General features: G+C 33.3%; 1 protein-coding gene and 1 non-coding gene across 2 annotated transcripts; both read left to right on the forward strand.

Moving 5' to 3' along the window:
* The first annotated feature begins 417 nt into the window (after window positions 1-417).
* On the forward strand, window positions 418-499 carry TRNAL-AAG (transfer RNA leucine (anticodon AAG)). The gene has a single exon. It is a non-coding gene; the product is annotated as a tRNA-Leu (tRNA).
* A 2613-nt stretch (window positions 500-3112) lies between these two features.
* Window positions 3113-12326, forward strand: Nse1 (Non-SMC element 1). The gene is made up of 6 exons (XM_067272265.1): window positions 3113-3323; window positions 5969-6168; window positions 6254-6400; window positions 11310-11426; window positions 11506-11629; window positions 12149-12326. The coding sequence occupies exons 1-6, from the start codon at window positions 3209-3211 to the stop codon at window positions 12172-12174; spliced, it is 729 nt and encodes a 242-aa protein (XP_067128366.1). The 5' UTR covers window positions 3113-3208; the 3' UTR covers window positions 12175-12326.
* Window positions 12327-24481: the final 12155 nt, after the last annotated feature.

Here is a 24481-nt window from a genome sequence, read left to right on the forward strand (position 1 = left end):
CATGTATGATCGAAAGCTTTATATTTCAGCGAACAAGGACTTAGAGAAAGTTTCTACTATAACATACAGATTAATACTAAAACGACTTTCAATAACTTTAAATGGAATTTAAGATACAAAACGTTTGGAATTAGTTAAAAATCTTGTATATAAATAATGCTTAAATTTAAAAGTAAGCTTTCCTGTTATTCCAGGTATCATTATAACTTTTGAGCTAAAGTTACTTTTTGTTTTAGTCGAGGATATTTTATTTCCTTGTCTAAAATTATAATTTATTAAACATTTTCATTAAAGCCCTACTGTAGTATGCGTGACGTTGCGTTACCTCTAAGTTTATTTATATCAATTAAACTTAATTAAACTGATATTGATTAGTAATTACACTTTTATAGCTAAATAATAGAGAAGTAGAATCAAGGTAGGGTGGCCGAGCGGTCTAAGGCGCTGGTTTAAGGCACCAGTCTCTTCGGAGGCGTGGGTTCGAATCCCACCCCTGCCAATTATTTTTCTTGCCGTTTCTTTTGGTGCCTTATCGTTAAATTGAAATTTCATCGTACAAAAAGTTTAAAGCAGAAAAGTTATGTTTTTATCACATACAAATATTTAGCTGTACGTAACTCCATCTGTCGACTCGCCGCGAAGTTATAATCACACATTTTTTACCAGAAAATTATTTGTTCTCTTTATAAACTTTAAAAACATGGTATAAAATAACTATTTACGTTGGAATTATTAACGCAATTTCATGAATTTTTATTTTCAAATTAAACTTGGCATTTAACACAGAAAAATTTAATGTTGTATTTAAATTATCCTGCTGTTTCACTAATTTAAAGTGTTTGAATAAAAATAGTTTTTTAGAGGGGAGAAATGGGCAGTGAAAAGAAAGTGTTGACAATATTACCGGAGAAAATTAAAATTTCGAAAACTAGAATAGTTTATGCTCTACCGGATGTCAACGTTCAACTTTCAAAATCCTGTATTGTATATTGAAAAAGGATACAGTCTAACTCTAGTTGCGAGTTGATAGCTTTATTATTGCCCAAGTCCGAAGTCTCTTTTGGTATCTTAGTTTAGGAACGTCATGTATGTTAACCCGTTTACCCTCACTGATATGCTAAATGTTGACAAAATATTTCACTGTCTTTTCATTCCCTTATGATTACTTTCTTCCGAGCCTACTTCTTTTAGAATTGGCTGGATGTAGACTCGGCTATTCCCGGTTCTCAATTTTCTCTTATTTTCAATTCAGTTTATAAAATCTCGTTATTCTTTTTAATTCTTTCTACCTAAGAACGCTAAAACGCTTTTTTTACATACACATAATAGGTTCGGCCTAATGGAGCAGTCTGGTGATGAGAGTCAAGATTCAGCATCTATCAATGAAAATTTTTTAGGAGAACCGAAACTGTGACTTTCCAGAGAAGTAGGTGGTGCCTTTACTGAGAATAAGCCATTGAAAACGATCAAGGCAAAACTTTTCTAATTATACGAAAATTCTTTGTATGAATTGAATAGCTTGACTCAAATTTGAAATTATGTAAAGAGGAGTTTTACCCGCAAAGCGAATCTCAAGATTTTTCATAATGAAATTGATGCATTCGATCTGACTATGAAAAATTGCCAGTACTCTATTTGAATTGGAATTCGAACCCAGACTCTATTGATATCTGATCATCTAAAGTTTCCATACTAAACGCGTTTTAAAAAATTTTAAATCATTAAAAGATTCAGAGATTACTATTAGGATAGGTTAAATAACAAGCTTTCATCTGTGCCTAATGGTAAAATCGAATCAAATTTTTGTTGTTACCATATTTCATCAATTAAATTAAATTACTTTTTAAAAATAAGCCCCCACAGATTTATTTTTAAAACGTATGTATCCCCGGATTTTTGAGACCAAGGATTATTAACTTGCAACAGAAGACAAGTAGATAAAAATTGATATTAATCTTAATTACTTGTACATTTTCCAAACTATAAAAATCATTTATTGACTGTATTCATGAGTTTCGGCTACATTTGAAATAATTGGTTTTCATAGTTAACCCGATTCAGCGTCTTACAATTTGGTTGTTACTGTCATTCGTGTTTATTTCGATGTCATTGTAGAAATCAAGATCTTGATTATCATCTTCTGGTTCAAACTCATCATCTCTTTTTGAAAGATACAGTGCGTTTGAACCAGGGTTTTGCTAATTCTCCTTCGGCTAATAAGCTCTCGACTTATGAACTTGATCGCAACTTTTCCAAATTATAAATATTCGACAATATTTAGAATTTCATTTCAAAAATTGTTTCCGTGAACCTTAAATAGAAAGTGCTATAATGCTATTCGACTCTAGACAATTTGGAGAGATAGAATTTTAAACTCTTTACCTGTCACTCTAAACCAGGTGTCACCAAACTTTTTTCACAGCGGGCCAGATAACAGAGAATAACGATCGCGGGCCGTATAACCATTTTGTTCAGTACAGCACACTGAATACACAATAAATAAAGACAATCAGCATATTTATTTATCAATACTCAAACACGATCGTCACAGCAAGCTGGCAATCTCTTCCGTTAGAAACTTCGTTGCAGGTATTTACACAAAAAGCGCTTTGATAACCAAAGTCGCAAAATATTGCCGAATTTTTTATTTCACTGATTTATCTAAAAATTATATTACTGTCAGATGCAAAAATCAGATTGGACCCATTTCGGCTCTTTTACTTACACTTACCGGTATTTTAATTTTTTTTATTTTTATATAGGTTAGTAAGTTTATCTACAACCTATGATATTTCCGTATAAATGATTATATTTTAGCTCGTTTGCGGCAATGGGCCGTAGTTTGGTGACCCCTGCTCTAAACTATTAATACATTAGCAGAACTTTTCTTTGATTAAACCAATCAAAGAAAAGTTCAATCAAAGAAATATGGTATATTTCTTATAATAATTTTTAAGTTTGAACTATTAGACTGTCTAATAAACTATATATTAATAGTCTATTAGATTGTGTTAAATTATATTTATATAAATATAATTTAATATACAATTTAATTAAAATTCTGCTGAAAGTTGAATTCATTTTCAGGCCACTAGGTGGTATCGAGTCTCTTGTTTATGTTTTTGAATGTCAGTTTGCGCCGGAAGGAAATAGAATTAAACGTTTCGTACTTTTAAGTTTATAAGTAGGTTCGTCTTTGGTTTTAATAATGTCAGATCTTGGCGACGAACATCGTTTGTTTCTCCAAGGCTTCATGTGGAAAAAAATTTGTAGAGCAGGAGAAGTTATGAAATTATATAAAGATTGTCTGAGAAGGGCACAAAGTACGACTTTTAAATTTGCTATATAAATATTTTATCGTGTATTTTCTATGTCCCATTTTCGTTAATGTTACCTATGGTAGCGAACAAGGCGGCTCGTCTCTGAAACAGTGGGGACGCACGTTCTAACCTAACCTAACATATTCTAATAAATTACCATAATTATTGCCAACCAAATTATTAGAGTAGGTTAGGTTAGGTAAGAACGTGCGACCCCACTGTTTCAGAGACGAGCCACCATGTTTGCTACCATAGGTAACATTAACCCTTACTTGTAATAATAATGTCTGTATGTATACATACCAACAAACGCATAAAGTTTTTGTTGACGCTAGTTTACATGCTTGCATACAAACAGTAGAGATTACTTTTAAGTGATTTGTGTTTAAGTTATAATTAGGCTCAAAGATCAAAAATGCCCAATGAACAGAAAAGACAATCGAAACACATTGTGGCTTTATAGAAACAGCCATTGGCATAGCCAAGGTTTTGTTATGGGGGGCCTAGTAGAGGCTGTAATTTTCTGGGGAGGGGCACCAGGTTAACTGGGGGGGGCTGTGCCCACCCATGCCCCTTTCTGGCTACGCCCATGGAAACAGCCACAAGAAATTTTGTGTCCTGACTTCATCATGCTATTTAGATGCTGTAAAGAACCAAAAAGCATCATGCTCTTTAGATGCCTGGCTTTATAAAGACTGAATCAGAACACACTGCATATGTTTCTGAATTCAACACTCACATCACTGATGAGTTCTCCATTGAGTCTCTTTGTTAAACGATCTCACGTCACATTTTGTAGAAAAAAAGGAATGTTTGCGTTGAGAGAGGACACTTTTTGTGATGGCCAACTTAAGTAAGAAAGTGATTGTTGTGGCTGCTTTGGTAAATAACTCAAGTAACTCACTTAAACATTGTCCAAATAAACTTTTTTATTCAAATGAACCTGTATTATTTTCTTCTATACTGGATCTTTCTTCAATAATTTGAATTTTTTGAATATCTATATCATTAGGAAGATGTAGAGGGCCAAATATCAGTTCTAATCAAATTTTGGATGAATTCATGGCAGTAGTTTGTCTCTGAAAAAAAGCTTAATATTTCAATATTGACCAAATTATCTAACATAATCGTGCAATCTCATGTTTTACCATACACAGATCATTCACTAACTTGTCTGCTATTATGGTGTCCACAGCGATAGTGAATCAATAGTTTCTATAAGTGAAATTTACGTTTCGTGGAAGTCACTTATAGAAACTATCGATTCACTCTCACTGTTTTGTTGAATATTCAGTCTTTCAGGTCATTTGGCTCAATGCTGATGTCGTGGGCTTCAACGGACAACTCAATGGTCCATTTAAAAATGTTTTCTCATTGTTGAACCAATCATTGAATATAAAAACATACCCATTGCTGCAGGAACAATGTGAGACATTTTTATCACACACATACGACAATCTGCCATCTTATCCTCGCTAAGGGAGAAGAGCGGATCCAATTCAGAGTCACCTCAGTCATTTGTCAGTGTTGATCTGATGTCACAACAGCAACATGTCTGGGCTTTATTAGTTTGGCACCAAAGAAGGCCTACTTGAGTGGGTATGTGATTCCAATGAGTTTATAACTATTGACAACAACTTCATTGACATACATCATGTGCCCTCAAGCTCACTATCTCTAGCCAGTCTCAAATATAGTCTGGAAGTAAGCAGAAGTTTGTAATCTGCAATTGTGAGAGTACTGCATCAATAGAAAGTGCAAATGTTGTTTGAAAGATATCAACTGTAATTCTAAGTGTTGTAACCATTCCTGCAAAAATAATTGAGCTTGGCTGTTGTTCTTGATTATTTTGCAAATTCAGTCATAATTCTGAATTATTACAGAATAAACAGGAAATGACCATAATGCATCATGCTATTTTGATAATGCTGGAACATGTCATTTTTTTAAACATTCCGACACAAATTTTACAAACTCATATTTTTTACAATGACAGAATGCATTGTGACTCTTTGCAAGCAGCCAGGACATAAAATTTCTCATTGTGGCTGTTTCTGTAAAGCCACAGTATATCTGATTATTTTTTTGCTCATTGAACATTCCTGGTCTTTTAGCTTAACATATATGCCAGGGGTGGGCAAGCAAGAGTTCAGTGGGAGCCAGAATGCAGGTTTTGCAAAATGCATGGAAGCTGCAGTTCTGTACTGTCGTTGCGGATAGTATGGTAAGATTTTATTATATAATATAAAACAAATATTGAATTATTTAATAAACATATTTTCACAGAATTATAAAAATAATAATAAAAAACAGAAATTAACACTTTCAGCAAGAGCTTGCATGTAACTCAAAAAGAGCCACATGTGGCTCTCGTAGAGCCACATTTGCCCATGTCTGATATATGCGTTAAGCTCAAAGACTAAAACGTGTTACTTAGCAATTTCAATGTTTATTTTACATTCATATTGAATATTTCCTCTTTGGTAATTATGTCTTTTATGTATTTTCTGTTATTCTAATCACATTAAACTTGTTAAATATTAAATTGTGTAGAATATAATTAAATTTTTAATATTAAATATCATAAAACTTTTAAATTTATAGTTGCTTAATATTTTAATTTCTTGTATTTTTTTTATTCTAAATAGAAAATTGTGATGCATCAGAATTAAGTCTGTTTGTCAACAAAATCAACTCCCATATACGACCCATGCATATGGAAATTCGTAAAGGAATAGAAGAAGATACTGGTATAAACTGTTATGCATTAGTAAATATGACAAACAGTTCTCTTTCATGTTTAAGTTCTGATTATTCTATCAGTGAATTAGAATTTTTCAAAAAGATAGTAAGATATTGTTTTTGTTTAATCTATTTAAAATTTTAATTTTGTAATAATTCTACATGTATTAATTTCATGAAATTTTCTGTAGGTTGAAATGATCGTTTTATCTGATGATGGGGTTGCTTCGTCAGTATCATTGTTAAATTTAACTGATGACATGGTTGATCATAAGATTTCCAAAAAAGAAGCAGAAGATTTAATTGAAAGATTAGTTGCTGATAAATTTCTTTCTAAGGTATTATTTATTTAAACTACTAATTTTGAACTATAGACTCTAGTATACCTTTTAAACACAGCCGTTTATTGCTAATATTCGAACGTTTTCGGTTATTTTTAATAACCTTTCTCAACAAACCTTTTTAATAACCTTTCTCAACCTTTGACAAGGGCGATCACGCACTGCAGCAGGCTGCAAGATAGAAACGAGGAGTTGAAATATATTAACATGTTAGCTAAGCTCATTCGGGGTGAACAGCAAGGCTTTCTCTAACCTCAAACCGCCTAACAACAAAGAGCCAAATAGAAGAAAAGCAGACGAGTGTACAATCATGGAATACAGAGCACAACTAAATAATGTATACAAAAGAATAGGAGTGGCCACTAACAAAAAAATAGTGTACAAAAGGAACCCGACAATATATCAACTGCTAAGAGCCGACAAAGACGTACTGAACCTACACCCCATTCCAGGGGTGTACAAAATCCCGGTAATAGATAACAGACGACAAAACGAATTATACTATGTGGGAGCAACAGGAAGATCCCTTAAAGAAAGACTTACCGAGCACCAAAGAGACATAAGACTCGAACATCCTAACACCGCCCTGGCAACGTATATTCTGGCAGACCAACAAGAAGTAAAGGCAGATTGGGATAAAGCAAAGCTCATACAAAAAGTTTACAGCAAAAAACATCTAAAGTATGCGGAAGCATGGAATATCTTCAAAACCAGCTACAAAGGACAGGCTATTAACTTTAGGGAAGCCAGCAAGATCTCATCGGCATGGAGAAACAGCGTGGTGTAGCGCAGGAAAGGTAGCGCCAGATAAGAAAACCGGCAACAGCAGATTTATATACGAACGCGATATTCATTATAACAGGCAAGGAAATTGCTTATGGGTGTTATACTAATATAATACGTATAACAACGGACAAGCTGAGGAATCAGTTAAGGATATATTTTTATAATTGTTTGGTTTGTAAACCTCCCGTTAGGAGATCGAGAATAGAACCATTTCAAAAGCTCGTTTTCGATTGGCGACGTGTTCAAATTTTTATGACCGCATTCGAATGTAACTGTTCTTGAGAAAGGTTATTAAAAATAACCGAAAACGTTCGAATATTAGCAATAAACGGCTGTGTTTAAAAGGTATACTAGAGTCTATAGTGCAAATCTACGCAGTCTTTGAAGAGTATATAGTTTTACTAATTTTGATTTTGAAACAAAACAGCATTTTTTATTTATTTAAAATATTTTTAATAACTTCATTATAAGTTAGCTGAAATTAATTATTCTAACTTACAAAATAAAATAAAAATTGTTGACATAATAATTTTAATTTACATTTGATATATTTTCATTTTTTCTAATAATAACATTAATCTGTATCCATATTAACAACAAATATGACAATTTAAAATCAATGTAAGCAACATTACTCTATTTGCATCTGCCATTTTAAATTTATACAGTGACCTCTATATCTATAGTTCATTGAAATTTCCAATAAAATTTAGTAATAGCAACAGAATATTGCATGTAAAATAATAAAGTAATGAATAAAAATAAATTACAGTAATCATACTTTATCTTATGAGATATAAAAAGGTTGTCAAATTTAATTCAAGTCCTAACAGTAGTTAATTGAATTACCATTAAGACTTGAATTTAATTTGACAACCTTTTTAATATCTCATAAGGCATAAAGGCATAAAAAATATAATGAAATTGATTTGCATTAAATTTTTGAAATTTTATAAATAAAACGGGTGGCAAACCTATAACACGTGTGTCGAAAGTGGCATGTAACATTTCATATGATTTCTGTTTATAACCTGTCTTTTTTAATCATCCTTTCAGTTTATCAACTGATTATCCTTTTTTTTTCAATCAGCATTTTTACATTTATTCTAATTAAAGCATATTTGTTTAATTTCTTTAAATATTGTTATTCAAAGTCTAAAACTTTGGCATGCATAAACATCTTTAGAGTTAAGTATGCATACTATATGGCATAAGGTTCACCATAACTGAAATAGAATAATAAGCATAAACACTAAAAATAAATACAATAATTAACAGACAAAATTACTTAATAGTTTTACATAAGAAATGAAGTTGAATTCAGTTAAATGATACAGATGAATATCATTTATAGGAAAGTTCAAGTTAAATTATCTCAGAAATGTTATTCAATAAATATATTGTAAAATATTGCCATGTTTCAAAGCATTACAATCTTATATGCAATAATATGCTACTGTGTCAAATAATAGAGAATGAGTTATTGGGCTGCAATTTGAAAAAATTATATACCTATAAATTCCTACTGTCTTTCCTTAATCTTGAGAATGGAGTTAGGTAGATGAAAGATGGGAGTAGACATGGAAACTATGGGGGCAGAAGGCCTGATTAACTATATATCAACTTTTGATGCAAACCAGAAGTCATGTTATTTCAATTCAAAATTTTTTCCTGAAAGGTGTTAGATAGATGACTGTCACGACTCTAAGGTGAAAGGAAGAGTATGTTGTACAGGGGCAAGCCACTACTAATTTGCAGTGGAGAGAACATATTTTAAATTAAATAAATTAAAAATATGATTAAAAATTGCAGCTTAGCATTGTGATGTTGTTACAATAAATAATTGCTCATTAAATTTTGTTTATTTTTAGTATTTTTTCAGTATATATTTTATTTGTGAACTGAATTGCTTACATTTAAATTATAGATAGCTAACAAAAGTTTTTAATTTAAATAATACAACTTTTAAGTTATTTTTATTATCAGATTTCTGATGAATCTCAATTCAAGAAAATTATTATAACAAAATATGTTTGATTTTATTTGGAAAATATTATAAAATACATATTGGTGATACATAAGAATATTTTATGCACAGTTTTATTAGTTTTTAAAATTAAAAAAAAAATTCATGAAACATTTTCATTGTATAGAAAATCAGTTTTCCTTATTAATAAAGATATAAGAATATTTTTATTTGAATATTCTAGTCAATTAAAAAACATGTATATGTTACAGTCAAAACTCATTTTTAGTTAGAATGCATTTTAACTAGTTGAAACTGGTTTATACTGGATGTCTTTGTTAAAACCCGTTTTGTCTAGTTAAAACTAGTTTTAACTCAAATTCATTTTTGACTAGCAGTAAATTCTAGTTTTAACTAGACAAAACAGTTTTTTAACAAAGACATCCAGTATAAACTAGTTTCAACTAGTTAAAATGCATCCTAACAAGCATCGTAACTAGTCTTTTATGCATCTGGTGCAAGCTTCTGTAACTATGCCCCAAAACTACAATATAAAACTTGGTCCAGGTCATTTCTATGCCCTCCCAGGTTCTGCACCCTGTGCCTGGACACTGCTGGCACTGCCCTAGTTACAGCACTGATCCTAACTAAAAACTGGTTTTGACTGCAACATATAGAGTGATATAGAGTAAGATGGTAAGTGGGGGAAGATGCCTACTTTTTGATATTTTCATACGGTGATGTCAGATATTGTCATGTGTTTGTATGATGAATCGTTGGGCCAATATTGAGTGCAGAAAGCTGTAGTTTGCTACCGTTATCTCATTTTCTGCATCTGAGAAGAATAAAAGCAAGATAAGAACAAAGTTTTTGTTGTGAAATGGTTCTAGAATCATTTTAAAACTAAAAGTTAAAATAGAATTTATTAAAAATTGCAAAAAACAATTAATGTGTGATGTAGTTAAGGCTACCGCTGATTCTGATCAAACATGCTAGAACACGTGACTCCACTAGGTATCTTACCCCGACAAATAGGAAAGATGCCACATTTTTCTTGGGGTAACATGCCTATTTTTTGTTAATTGAATTCCAATATGCCTATTTTTAGTAAATTTTTGTTTTCTCGTTTTATTGCAGGATATGCATAGAAATTATATAAGAGCTTTTCAAAAAGATTTTTGGACTGAAGAAAGCTTTCAGCTAGCTATAGAGCACGTTAGAACAAGCGGAAACTTCATAATACTTATACTGTGCTGTTATACTTACTATGAAGTACTTTGTACTACATATGCAATAAATTAAATTTGGTTAAGATATTTGGAAATTAATTTTATGCAATTATATTTGTTATCTTACCCTAATGGCATTTGGCATCTCACCCGGATACTTAGGGTGAGATGCCTAAAATGCCAGACAGTAAAAAAATCGTCATTGCAAACACAATATACAATTATTTTTCATATACTCCAAAGTTTTATTTGAATAACATGCTCAAGAATATGATACTTTTGTTAGAGGTCTCCAAAACCCAAATTATCATTATAATTTCTTTCATAAGCAAAATGTTAGGCATCTTCCCCTGAATCCCTACACATAACTTATTGATTTCCCCCAAACATATTTATGTAGCTAAAATTAGTTTTAACTAATGTTAAAAGTTAAAACTAGTTTTATCTAAAATCAAAACATGTACAGCAGTAAATTAACTAGACAAAACGGGTTTTGTCTAGTTAAAAATAGAATTTACTGCTAGTCAAAAATGAATTTGTGTTAAAACTAGTCTGAACTAAACAAAATGGGTTTTAACAAAGACGTCCGGTATAAACTAGTTTCAACTAGTTAAAACGCGTTCTAACTAAAAATGGGTTTTTACTGTAACATTGTATATATATATATACAAACTAGTTTGACCAGATGTGAAATTTTTAGATTTCTTTGAAATACATCTACTGATTATTAATACCTGTTTGTTTAAAAACTATAACTTCACCAATGATAAATTTGATAAAAATGCATTATTTTATAATTTCTGTAATATTTTAATATATTTTTCTTAATTAAGAATATTTTTAGCAGATTTAATAACTAAATCAAATTATAATGTTTAAGATATTAAATAAAAAATTTTTTTAAATGATTTTCTTAATGATGTAGAATGATGGTATTATATCATTAAGTGTGAGAAGTATGATTGAACTGGATCCCTATTTTAGAGAAGTTTATGAAGAGAATATTAAAATTTGCTTGATGTGTAAACAAATTGTTTTACAGGTAACAGTAATACATCAACTTTTTAAAGACAATTATTTTTTTTTTTGTTGCTTATAGTAATATACATATTTTTGTAAAGGGTCAAATTTGTGCAGACTGTGATGCAAAACTTCATTCACATTGTGCTACAAGGTATTTCAGGAATAAAAATGAATTGAAGTGTTTAAATTGTGGTTCTCAGTGGCCTTACAACATATCACAAGGTAAGCAAACAATTATAGTTTTTAAAATTTTCAAATATTATGAAATAAAGAACACATCAGATTTAAAATAATTAACTATCTTATGGTGTTAAAAACTATTTATTACAGTCATTCAAAAGAAAAGTTATAAAATTTTAATGTATAATTAAAAGTATTTTTGATAATATTTACAATAGTGTTGTCAGGCATTTAAAGAAAAAATTTAGTTTCTACTTTAGATTTGGTTTTGAGTTGCACATCAAAATATAGTTTACTTCCTAAATGAAAGTTGTATTTGACAAAGGTGTGTGATGCTATGACAATACTAATTATATAGTAAAATACTTTTTTAAAAAAGTTGACTGCTTGAGAAATAATTGAATTTTATTTGTCAAATTATTTTTTGGCTATTTCAATTTTATCTAATGTGCAAATAATATCCAGAAAACAAAAGAATATGAATGTATTTCATATAAATTATATAAGAATATATTTTTGAAATGTTATTGTGAATTAATTAATTATAACTTATTTTCCTAGGAGCATCTACATCAACACAGAAATAATTTTATTTTTGTAATGATGTTTAATTCATAATGACTGAAATATGTAATATAACAACAGTTTTGTAATCAACATTGTTATATTATATAATTTTTATTCTGTAAAAATATTATTTGTTATATATGCAATAAATATAAATTTTGTACAGGTCTAAGTGAATGATTAAAAGCATTATTTATAAAATGTGTTTTTAAATTCAAAATACATTTAAATTTTATGATTAACTAATAAAATTTAATATAAGAAAATATTCTGTTTTCTTCAGAATTATCAATAAATTATTTATTTAATTTGTAATATTAAATTAAAATCTGTGTCATGAAAGAATAGTAATTAATAGAAACTTGGCCCATTTTCAGTGTTTAAGAATTTAGTTTATATAACTGATATCAGTTTTCTGATCAAATTTAATTATCATACAAAACAATGCTAATAAGATTATGCACTAATTTTTGAATCACAAAGCATTAAATCATGTCTGACGAATAGAAATTTCTGAACAAACCAGGCCAAACAAAACATTCAAAATTTTTAAAATAATTTCTTTTTAAACAAAAATGGCAAGATAACTCAAGATTTTTTTTATACACAGAGGATGAACTTTTTATGTTATGAAATAAAAATGAAAAAATTGTTAAAATAGGCAATATTATTACAGTATATGTTATTGCCTTTTAGGTATTTTAATAGCTTTTGTATTATAATGACATATTTTACTGATTGTAAAAGAGCGCTTGTATTCTGTCCACTAATTGAAGAGGTTCATAGAAAATAAGCCACCTAGATTTCAATTAGTCAGTATTGATATGTAGTCACTCTTCATTGCAATTCTTGTTCTTGTTTAACGTAAAAAAAATTGTGAAAAATAATTTCTCTAATTTTACTTTTTAGGCCAGTGTTTCCCAACGTGGAGCCCACGCCCCACAGGGTGGCAATTCGATTTTTAAGGGGGACAATTCGAAAATGGACTCATCTAGAGTTTAAGTTAACTGTATAGCTGCTGTACGCTATATTTATTGTAAATCAGTGGCGTGCCGTGACATTTGATGATAGGGAAGCTGTGTTTCTGTAAGAAGCCGACTTCCAGGGGCAATCAGTTAATTGCGCGTCAGTAATGGTCTAGGGTCCATTCGTACGTGGGTGGTGGCTGTAGAGACAAAGACGACAAGTATCTGACAAAAACCGTTTAATTTAACATAAAATAAACATACAGTATGTACAAAATAGTTTGCTTTAGGACAATCAGCCGTTCGGACGTCCTAGGCGTCGATGTGGCTCTTCGATGGTCGATCGAAGGTGGCTCCGGGACAGTGGCGTTGACGAGTCTGTAAGGCACGGGGAGACTTCGTCCGTTGGAGTCGGGGACACGGTCTAAGTCCGAAGTGGCACGGGTTACGGGTTGGCACAATAGACGAGAAATTGCGTTTTTTTTTGTTTTTTTTTTGCGCGTTGACACACAACGTTTTGGTTATTCGGAACGTTAACCGAGTGCCAGGTATCCTCGATTGTCGGAGATTGATATAATCTCCGTTCTTTCTTTAATCCATTTTGATTGGTCGTTCTCCCTCAATCACGCTTCCCGAGTGGTTGATCCCTCGTTACTAAACGTAACGAGACTCTTACCTGGAGAGCGAGAAAAGTGAAAATCGAAAATGAATTCGATTTTCCACCGATCATAGGACGACTTCCTTCCACGATTTATGGTTTCTGTCTGGCAGTTTGATATAAACAATGGGTATCCGACTACAAACGACTTTTACCTATGTTTTTTAAACGAATAAATTTTTCTGTAAATTAACCGTTTATTCGCGTCTTTCGTGACGGGTCAGACCTGTCCGGTACATAACATTGGCATAAAAGTTTTAAACAAATACTGGAAATGACAAAAATACATAAATTGTATGTATTTTTGTTCTAAAATACAAATAATACATACATAATACAAATTGATATGATACAAACAATGATAGAAAAACTTGTGTTTTAATTTTTTATAAACTAACTCTATTCGGCGATTTTTTCTGCAAAGTCATTAATACCGCGATAGGTAACAACGAGTGCAGCAGAGCCTTTAGATTCAAAGCGCAGTTCTACAAATGCCAGGCAAGGGGTGCAGCGACGTTGTTTTCTTTGTTTCCAAATTCGAAATAGGCAACAGTCTGTTCGTTCTGTCGAGTTTATGGCACAGATGCTGTTATCATGCACCAAGAACTAGCCGACAGTGATATACACATCAGGCCACGGCAGTCTCTAATGCTAATACACAAACATGTGTTTTCAGTTTAGCGACACGATCTCCTGTTTCCTACTAATTATATATTATTTTTATTTTAGTAACAAAAGTTTATTCTTCTCTACGTGAAGCACTTATTATAAATATGTATCTTCGCACTCTAATAGGAGCAAATCACAGTACGCCACGTCGACTGAATAAAAGGGTTTTCCTATGTGAAAATTCGAACCCGCCGGAACCAAAACGCTAATAATAAAATATTTTCTTGTTTGGTTCCCACGGAGAAACCATGAATCATGATGAACAACATTCGAATAAAAGGGCGACGAGAGAGGAAAGGGGGTCGGTTACATAGAGTCCGTCCGATCGACTCGAAGTCGGTTACGTAGGGTCCCTTGGCTAATGCGAGCGCGTCCCGACGTCTAACGAAAAGATACCCGAGGATATCTCAACCCCGTCACAAGACCGATTCGGAATACGAGGTATGACTCCCCAAATTCGTGTAAACTCTCCCTCCACGTATCCGAACTTCGACGACAGTAGCTCGCCCCTATTGTAACTTTCGCTTTAGTCTCAATAAATTGTTGTTGTTTTTAATTCGTTGTTAATGTCAGTTATTCGAGTATCGCCGCCGCCGCCGCTCTATCGTCGGACCCCTCAACTTCCTCCACTCGCATAACGCGTGACGCGTAACGAATCGGAACCGCCATCTAGACGTGGGCAGGTCTCACCGACCTGTTAGCCGAGAGAAAAGAAAGTGTGACTCTGTCCACCTCCCGGCACCCACATCTATAACACTCTTTCACGAGGGTGCTTGCACGTTTTTATATATACAGTATTTATAATAGGCCAAGGTTCACCTTTTTCCAGTAGTGATTTAATACTGTAGAATCTATTATATCAATGACAATACTTTAGTTAAGTGTGTGTCTTTAAACTTAAACTTCAAAATTCAAAACTGAACGCTATTCTGTGAGTTCTTTTAAGTTATAACAAATATATTTAATATATAAAAAATGGATTAAAAATGGATATTTATATAAGAAAGGTTAAATACAATGGTTATTATTTGTTTGTTTAATTATTGCGAAGTTAAATAAGAAATAAATAATGCTTCAAATATATTTTTGTGTTATAAATTTTAAATTCGATATCAAAGACTAATTCAGGGTAATAATTGTTATTCGTGTTAGAGTAAAAGAAAACTTTCTACTTACGTAACAGGTTATACTACGCAAAGCGAAGTCGTCAGCTTAAAAGCTACGTAACAGCTACACTACGTAGGTAAAGGCAAAGGAAATATGGTACAGGCAACATCTGGAGAACAAGTAATGACTAACTTCTTAACATAAATCTTAATACTGACATTTTAATAACTTCTAAATAAAGTAACATTTCACCTTTGTATGTATCGAAACTTAAGATGCACTTTGTTCATATGTTGCAATACAGTAAGTAAGAAAGTATACTTTAAATGACTTATAAAAATTTAAACCTTGTATGTATAGATTATATTTTATGATTCTCTACAAATGAAATATAATTCATTACTTTGCTACTTGAATACTATATAGTTCAACCACTCGAACACTTGCACAGTTTTCATCTTTCATTTCTATTCAGTTTAGTTTTACTAGTACATATTATCTGTACAAGTTTCAAGCTCATTAATGCCCCTCCTCATTCAACATGAAATCGCAATTTTTTAAAATCCTAAAATATTTCTACACATGTCCGCGTGACAGATAGTAGACTTACACCTCTAATCATCTCCTGCTTATCTCTGCGCGTTTCCCTTTTTCAAATAAACATTCCGCACACTCAAAGGGTAAATTTACACTCGACATACTTTTATACTGTAGTAATTTTCATTTTACCATTTAAAACTATAACACTCTTATATAGTAAATTTAAATAATTTTTTTACATAGTCCAATTTAATAATTCATACAGAAACTTTCATTGAAAAAATTTAGTTTATTAAATACCTTTTTTAAACATTAAAAAATTACAAATTTATTAATTAGTAAAGAATTAATAAAGGAACAATACGAAATAAATTTAACAAATGTTGATAAAATTCAGGATTTTATACATTATAAACAAGATGTAAACTTTGGTTTTTAAATACAAACAATAAACAAACAGAAAATAATCTTCTCTGAACAAAGACAACAAGGACAAAATCTAAACTTTGAAGTACGAACGACAATTAACGGACAGGAAATTATCTTCTCTGTCGTGACAAACAAGGAGTGGACTTTGAAGTACGAACGACAATTAACGGACAGGAAATTATCTTCTCTGTCGTGACAAACAAGGAGTGGACTTTGAAGTACGAACGACAATTAACGGACAGGAAATTATCTTCTCTGTCGTGACAAACAAGGAGTGGACTTTGAAGTACGAACGACAATTAACGGACAGGAAATTATCTTCTCTGTCGTGACAAACAAAGAGTGGACTTTGAAGTACGAACGACAATTAACGGACAGGAAATTATCTTCTCTGTCGTGACAAACAAGGAGTGGACTTTGAAGTACGAACGACAATTAACGGACAGGAAATTATCTTCTCTGTCGTGACAAACAAAGAGTGGACTTTGAAGTACGAACGACAATTAACGGACAGGAAATTATCTTCTCTGTCGTGACAAACAAGGAGTGGACTTTGAAGTACGAACGACAATTAACGGACAGGAAATTATCTTCTCTGTCGTGACAAACAAGGAGTGGACTTTGAAGTACGAACGACAATTAACGGACAGGAAATTATCTTCTCTGTCGTGACAAACAAAGAGTGGACTTTGAAGTACGAACGACAATTAACGGACAGGAAATTATCTTCTCTGTCGTGACAAACAAGGAGTGGACTTTGAAGTACGAACGACAATTAACGGACAGGAAATTATCTTCTCTGTCGTGACAAACAAAGAGTGGACTTTGAAGTACGAACGACAATTAACGGACAGGAAATTATCTTCTCTGTCGTGACAAACAAGGAGTGGACTTTGAAGTACGAACGACAATTAACGGACAGGAAATTATCTTCTCTGTCGTGACAAACAAAGAGTGGACTTTGAAGTACGAACGACAATTAACGGACAGGAAATTATCTTCTCTGTCGTGACAAACAAAGAGTGGACTTTGAAGTACGAACGACAATTAACGGACAGGAAATTATCTTCTCTGTCGTGACAAACAAGGAGTGGACTTTGAAGTACGAACGACAATTAACGGACAGGAAATTATCTTCTCTGTCGTGACAAACAAGGAGTGGACTTTGAAGTACGAACGACAATTAACGGACAGGAAATTATCTTCTCTGTCGTGACAAACAAGGAGTGGACTTTGAAGTACGAACGACAATTAACGGACAGGAAATTATCTTCTCTGTCGTGACAAACAAGGAGTGGACTTTGAAGTACGAACGACAATTAACGGACAGGAAATTATCTTCTCTGTCGTGACAAACAAGGAGTGGACTTTGAAGTACGAACGACAATTAACGGACAGGAAATTATCTTCTCTGTCGTGACAAACAAGGAGTGGACTTTGAAGTACGAACGACAATTAACGGACAGGAAATTATCTTCTCTGTCGTGACAAACAAGGAGTGGACTTTGAAGTACGAACGACAATTAACGGACAGGAAATTATCTTCTCTGTCGTGACAAACAAGGAATGGACTTTGAAGTACGAACGACAATTAACGGACAGGAAATTATCTTCTCTGTCGTGACAAACAAGGAGTGGACTTTGAAGTACGAACGACAATTAACGGACAGGAAATTATCTTCTCTGTCGTGACAAACAAGGAATGGACTTTGAAGTACGAACGACAATTAACGGACAGGAAATTATCTTCTCTGTCGTGACAAACAAGGAATGGACTTTGAAGTACGAACGACAATTAACGGACAGGAAATTATCTTCTCTGTCGTGACAAACAAGGAATGGACTTTGAAGTACGAACGACAATTAACGGACAGGAAATTATCTTCTCTGTCGTGACAAACAAGGAGTGGACTTTGAAGTACGAACGACAATTAACGGACAGGAAATTATCTTCTCTGTCGTGACAAACAAAGAGTGGACTTTGAAGTACGAACGACAATTAACGGACAGGAAATTATCTTCTCTGTCGTGACAAACAAGGAGTGGACTTTGAAGTACGAACGACAATTAACGGACAGGAAATTATCTTCTCTGTCGTGACAAACAAAGAGTGGACTTTGAAGTACGAACGACAATTAACGGACAGGAAATTATCTTCTCTGTCGTGACAAACAAGGAGTGGACTTTGAAGTACGAACGACAATTAACGGACAGGAAATTATCTTCTCTGTCGTGACAAACAAAGAGTGGACTTTGAAGTACGAACGACAATTAACGGACAGGAAATTATCTTCTCTGTCGTGACAAACAAGGAGTGGACTTTGAAGTACGAACGACAATTAACGGACAGGAAATTATCTTCTCTGTCGTGACAAACAAAGAGTGGACTTTGAAGTACGAACGACAATTAACGGACAGGAAATTATCTTCTCTGTCGTGACAAACAAGGAGTGGACTTTGAAGTACGAACGACAATTAACGGACAGGAAATTATCTTCTCTGTCGTGACAAACAAGGAGTGGACTTTGAAGTACGAACGACAATTAACGGACAGGAAATTATCTTCTCTGTCGTGACAAACAAGGAGTGGACTTTGAAGTACGAACGACAATTAACGGACAGGAAATTATCTTCTCTGTCGTGACAAACAAGGAGTGGACTTTGAAGTACGAACGACAATTAACGGACAGGAAATTATCTTCTCTGTCGTGACAAACAAGGAGTGGACTTTGAAGTACGAACGACAATTAACGGACAGGAAATTATCTTCTCTGTCGTGACAAACAAGGAGTGGACTTTGAAGTACGAACGACAATTAACGGACAGGAAATTATCTTCTCTGTCGTGACAAACAAAGAGTGGACTTTGAAGTACGAACGACAATTAACGGACAGGAAATTATCTTCTCTGTCGTGACAAACAAAGAGTGGACTTTGAAGTACGAACGACAATTAACGGACAGGAAATTATCTTCTCTGTCGTGACAAACAAAGAGTGGACTTTGAAGTACGAACGACAATTAACGGACAGGAAATTATCTTCTCTGTCGTGACAAACAAGGAGTGGACTTTGAAGTACGAACGACAATTAACGGACAGGAAATTATCTTCTCTGTCGTGACAAACAAGGAGTGGACTTTGAAGTACGAACGACAATTAACGGACAGGAAATTATCTTCTCTGTCGTGACAAACAAAGAGTGGACTTTGAAGTACGAACGACAATTAACGGACAGGAAATTATCTTCTCTGTCGTGACAAACAAGGAGTGGACTTTGAAGTACGAACGACAATTAACGGACAGGAAATTATCTTCTCTGTCGTGACAAACAAGGAGTGGACTTTGAAGTACGAACGACAATTAACGGACAGGAAATTATCTTCTCTGTCGTGACAAACAAGGAGTGGACTTTGAAGTACGAACGACAATTAACGGACAGGAAATTATCTTCTCTGTCGTGACAAACAAGGAGTGGACTTTGAAGTACGAACGACAATTAACGGACAGGAAATTATCTTCTCTGTCGTGACAAACAAGGAGTGGACTTTGAAGTACGAACGACAATTAACGGACAGGAAATTATCTTCTCTGTCGTGACAAACAAGGAGTGGACTTTGAAGTACGAACGACAATTAACGGACAGGAAATTATCTTCTCTGTCGTGACAAACAAGGAGTGGACTTTGAAGTACGAACGACAATTAACGGACAGGAAATTATCTTCTCTGTCGTGACAAACAAGGAATGGACTTTGAAGTACGAACGACAATTAACGGACAGGAAATTATCTTCTCTGTCGTGACAAACAAGGAATGGACTTTGAAGTACGAACGACAATTAACGGACAGGAAATTATCTTCTCTGTCGTGACAAACAAGGAATGGACTTTGAAGTACGAACGACAATTAACGGACAGGAAATTATCTTCTCTGTCGTGACAAACAAGGAGTGGACTTTGAAGTACGAACGACAATTAACGGACAGGAAATTATCTTCTCTGTCGTGACAAACAAAGAGTGGACTTTGAAGTACGAACGACAATTAACGGACAGGAAATTATCTTCTCTGTCGTGACAAACAAGGAGTGGACTTTGAAGTACGAACGACAATTAACGGACAGGAAATTATCTTCTCTGTCGTGACAAACAAGGAGTGGACTTTGAAGTACGAACGACAATTAACGGACAGGAAATTATCTTCTCTGTCGTGACAAACAAGGAGTGGACTTTGAAGTACGAACGACAATTAACGGACAGGAAATTATCTTCTCTGTCGTGACAAACAAGGAGTGGACTTTGAAGTACGAACGACAATTAACGGACAGGAAATTATCTTCTCTGTCGTGACAAACAAGGAGTGGACTTTGAAGTACGAACGACAATTAACGGACAGGAAATTATCTTCTCTGTCGTGACAAACAAGGAACGGACTTTGAAGTACGAACGACAATTAACGGACAGGAAATTATCTTCTCTGTCGTGACAAACAAGGAACGGACTTTGAAGTACGAACGACAATTAACGGACAGGAAATTATCTTCTCTGTCGTGACAAACAAGGAACGGACTTTGAAGTACGAACGACAATTAACGGACAGGAAATTATCTTCTCTGTCGTGACAAACAAGGAACGGACTTTGAAGTACGAACGACAATTAACGGACAGGAAATTATCTTCTCTGTCGTGACAAACAAGGAACGGACTTTGAAGTACGAACGACAATTAACGGACAGGAAATTATCTTCTCTGTCGTGACAAACAAGGAACGGACTTTGAAGTACGAACGACAATTAACGGACAGGAAATTATCTTCTCTGTCGTGACAAACAAGGAACGGACTTTGAAGTACGAACGACAATTAACGGACAGGAAATTATCTTCTCTGTCGTGACAAACAAGGAACGGACTTTGAAGTACGAACGACAATTAACGGACAGGAAATTATCTTCTCTGTCGTGACAAACAAGGAACGGACTTTGAAGTACGAACGACAATTAACGGACAGGAAATTATCTTCTCTGTCGTGACAAACAAGGAACGGACTTTGAAGTACGAACGACAATTAACGGACAGGAAATTATCTTCTCTGTCGTGACAAACAAGGAACGGACTTTGAAGTACGAACGACAATTAACGGACAGGAAATTATCTTCTCTGTCGTGACAAACAAGGAACGGACTTTGAAGTACGAACGACAATTAACGGACAGGAAATTATCTTCTCTGTCGTGACAAACAAGGAACGGACTTTGAAGTACGAACGACAATTAACGGACAGGAAATTATCTTCTCTGTCGTGACAAACAAGGAACGGACTTTGAAGTACGAACGACAATTAACGGACAGGAAATTATCTTCTCTGTCGTGACAAACAAGGAACGGACTTTGAAGTACGAACGACAATTAACGGACAGGAAATTATCTTCTCTGTCGTGACAAACAAGGAACGGACTTTGAAGTACGAACGACAATTAACGGACAGGAAATTATCTTCTCTGTCGTGACAAACAAGGAACGGACTTTGAAGTACGAACGACAATTAACGGACAGGAAATTATCTTCTCTGTCGTGACAAACAAGGAACGGACTTTGAAGTACGAACGACAATTAACGGACAGGAAATTATCTTCTCTGTCGTGACAAACAAGGAACGGACTTTGAAGTACGAACGACAATTAACGGACAGGAAATTATCTTCTCTGTCGTGACAAACAAGGAACGGACTTTGAAGTACGAACGACAATTAACGGACAGGAAATTATCTTCTCTGTCGTGACAAACAAGGAACGGACTTTGAAGTACGAACGACAATTAACGGACAGGAAATTATCTTCTCTGTCGTGACAAACAAGCAATAAATAAACAAAGAATGAACTTTTGTTTCAAATTCAAAAGATTAATAAACGAAACAGTACAAATACATTACAAATGATGAATGAATACTCATAGAATGAAATTTTTTTAGACACAAATAAAAAATAAATAAAGAAAAATTGAGTGATCACAATCATAATTGAATGATCACAACCAAGAAATCTGCACGTCTTCTGTATTTTGATACGACGGGTCTATTTGTGTGTATTCAACAATATTGAACTACAGAAGAAAATTGTGCAGATCAAATTAATCGAACGGTATTTTTTGATTGAAATTAAAGGGTAGTCGGTCCTCTTTCGAGCGAATAACGAGTAGGTAGCATTACCTTTTTAGTTCAGTAATAAATCCATAATTAGAGTAATCAGTTTAGCAATGACAAGAGCTGGACAATAGGAAACACATTGCCATGTAATGTGCTGGGGGTAGAGAAATCACTGCACTTTGACAAATCAAACTTATGTTTTAATAGATATTATGTAGCTCTTTTCGCGTTAATTATTTTATTGAAGAGCTTGGCTTTTTCGCTTTACGTCATCCCATCTTCTGTTTGTTTTAATGGGTTATTTATTAATTAATTAAGTTAAATTAAGAGAGAAACGTAACCCTTATACCGTTCGAAAAAAGCACGATTTAAAAAACACTACTCGTTAACCTTAATATATACGTTGCAGGATGGTACAGGTGATTAGAGACGAGATAAATGTCGTAACTTTTACGGATAGATTGACCAATAAGAGACAGAGATACTCAAGTATCTCGCCGTCACTCTCTCTCTCTCTCTTTTCGCAAAAACTTTATTTTTGTTCTTTACTGCAACGAGTTTTTCAATATACAAAAAACTTTTTTTAAAAAAACAAATGAAAAATAAAGAAGAGAAAAACCAAATAAAATAAGAAATGAAAAAAAGACAACGAAACAAATAGAAAATAAATCTGTTTTTTCAGTTTTAGATTTTCAAGTTTTTTTTTAATTTTCTATTTTGTAGATTTTTTTGTAGTTTTTAACTTTTATAATTTTTTTGTCCTGTGTAGTCACAAGAATTCTTATTTAAGAAGTAAAGAAAAATGAAATTGAAAATGGACAAATACGAATTAAAAATAAATTAGAAACTAATTCAAAAAATAACTATTTACAATAGACGAAAATTTCTAAAATTCGTCTGTAATCTGTAAAAATAAAATAAAAATAATTAATATTTTTATCTAAAATATTAAAATATCTCAATAATTTTTTAAATTAACATTTTTATATTCTTTAAAAATACAAATGTGTACGATTGAAACGGAGTTATATCAGCAGTGGCGTATCTACTATGAAATTAACGAAACTTATGCTTAATGTTACTAATCCCGGATGTCCACGAAGTAACTATATTTTCGGTATTCTGCAGCTTGAACTGTAACCTTTCGTTGCTGGTTTAAGAAAGACCCCATAACAGTTCGACCTGAGGAATACCGAAAATGTAAAGAGGCATTGACTATAAGCAATAAAGCAACACTGCGTAGTTGTATTTATAATGTATCAAGTTATATTACTGTTAAATCAGATTCGTATAACATAAAGTTACTAAATATTCTTTCTATACACCCATTTATGCTGTTGCTTTCGCAGTGTCGCGAGACTACAACTCCACAGGATTCTGTATTAGAAAAAAACACCGAAACACATACATAATTTAGATCAGTTAACCAACTTATTCACTAAATGTGTGCTCCTTAATTTCTTAAGACTCGGTGGTGTTTAAAATGTCATAATATGAGTTTCATTTTATAACATATTTTATGAAGCTGTCTTTTATGCAAAACTTTAAACTTTTTTTTAAAAACTTAGTTTACTCGCTTGTATGTACAAACACGCAGACAACCAGACGTGTAGATATATACAGAAACATACAAGTAGAGCCACAGAGTAAATTTCGGGCAAAACAAATACAAAACTTGGCAGAGATCACAAATTAAATCGTAAATTTTATGTAAAATTGTAGACAAATCAAAGCCTTTTTGGTGATTTCAGCAAATTCGTAAAACTCATTATTTGTAAACCGCTGCTTTTAATTTTGCTAAACTCACATTATATTATACTTTTG

Source organism: Centruroides vittatus, unplaced genomic scaffold (assembly GCF_030686945.1).
Source record: "Centruroides vittatus isolate TY-2023 unplaced genomic scaffold, ASM3068694v2 contig_426, whole genome shotgun sequence".
Lineage (NCBI taxonomy): Eukaryota > Metazoa > Arthropoda > Arachnida > Scorpiones > Buthidae > Centruroides > Centruroides vittatus.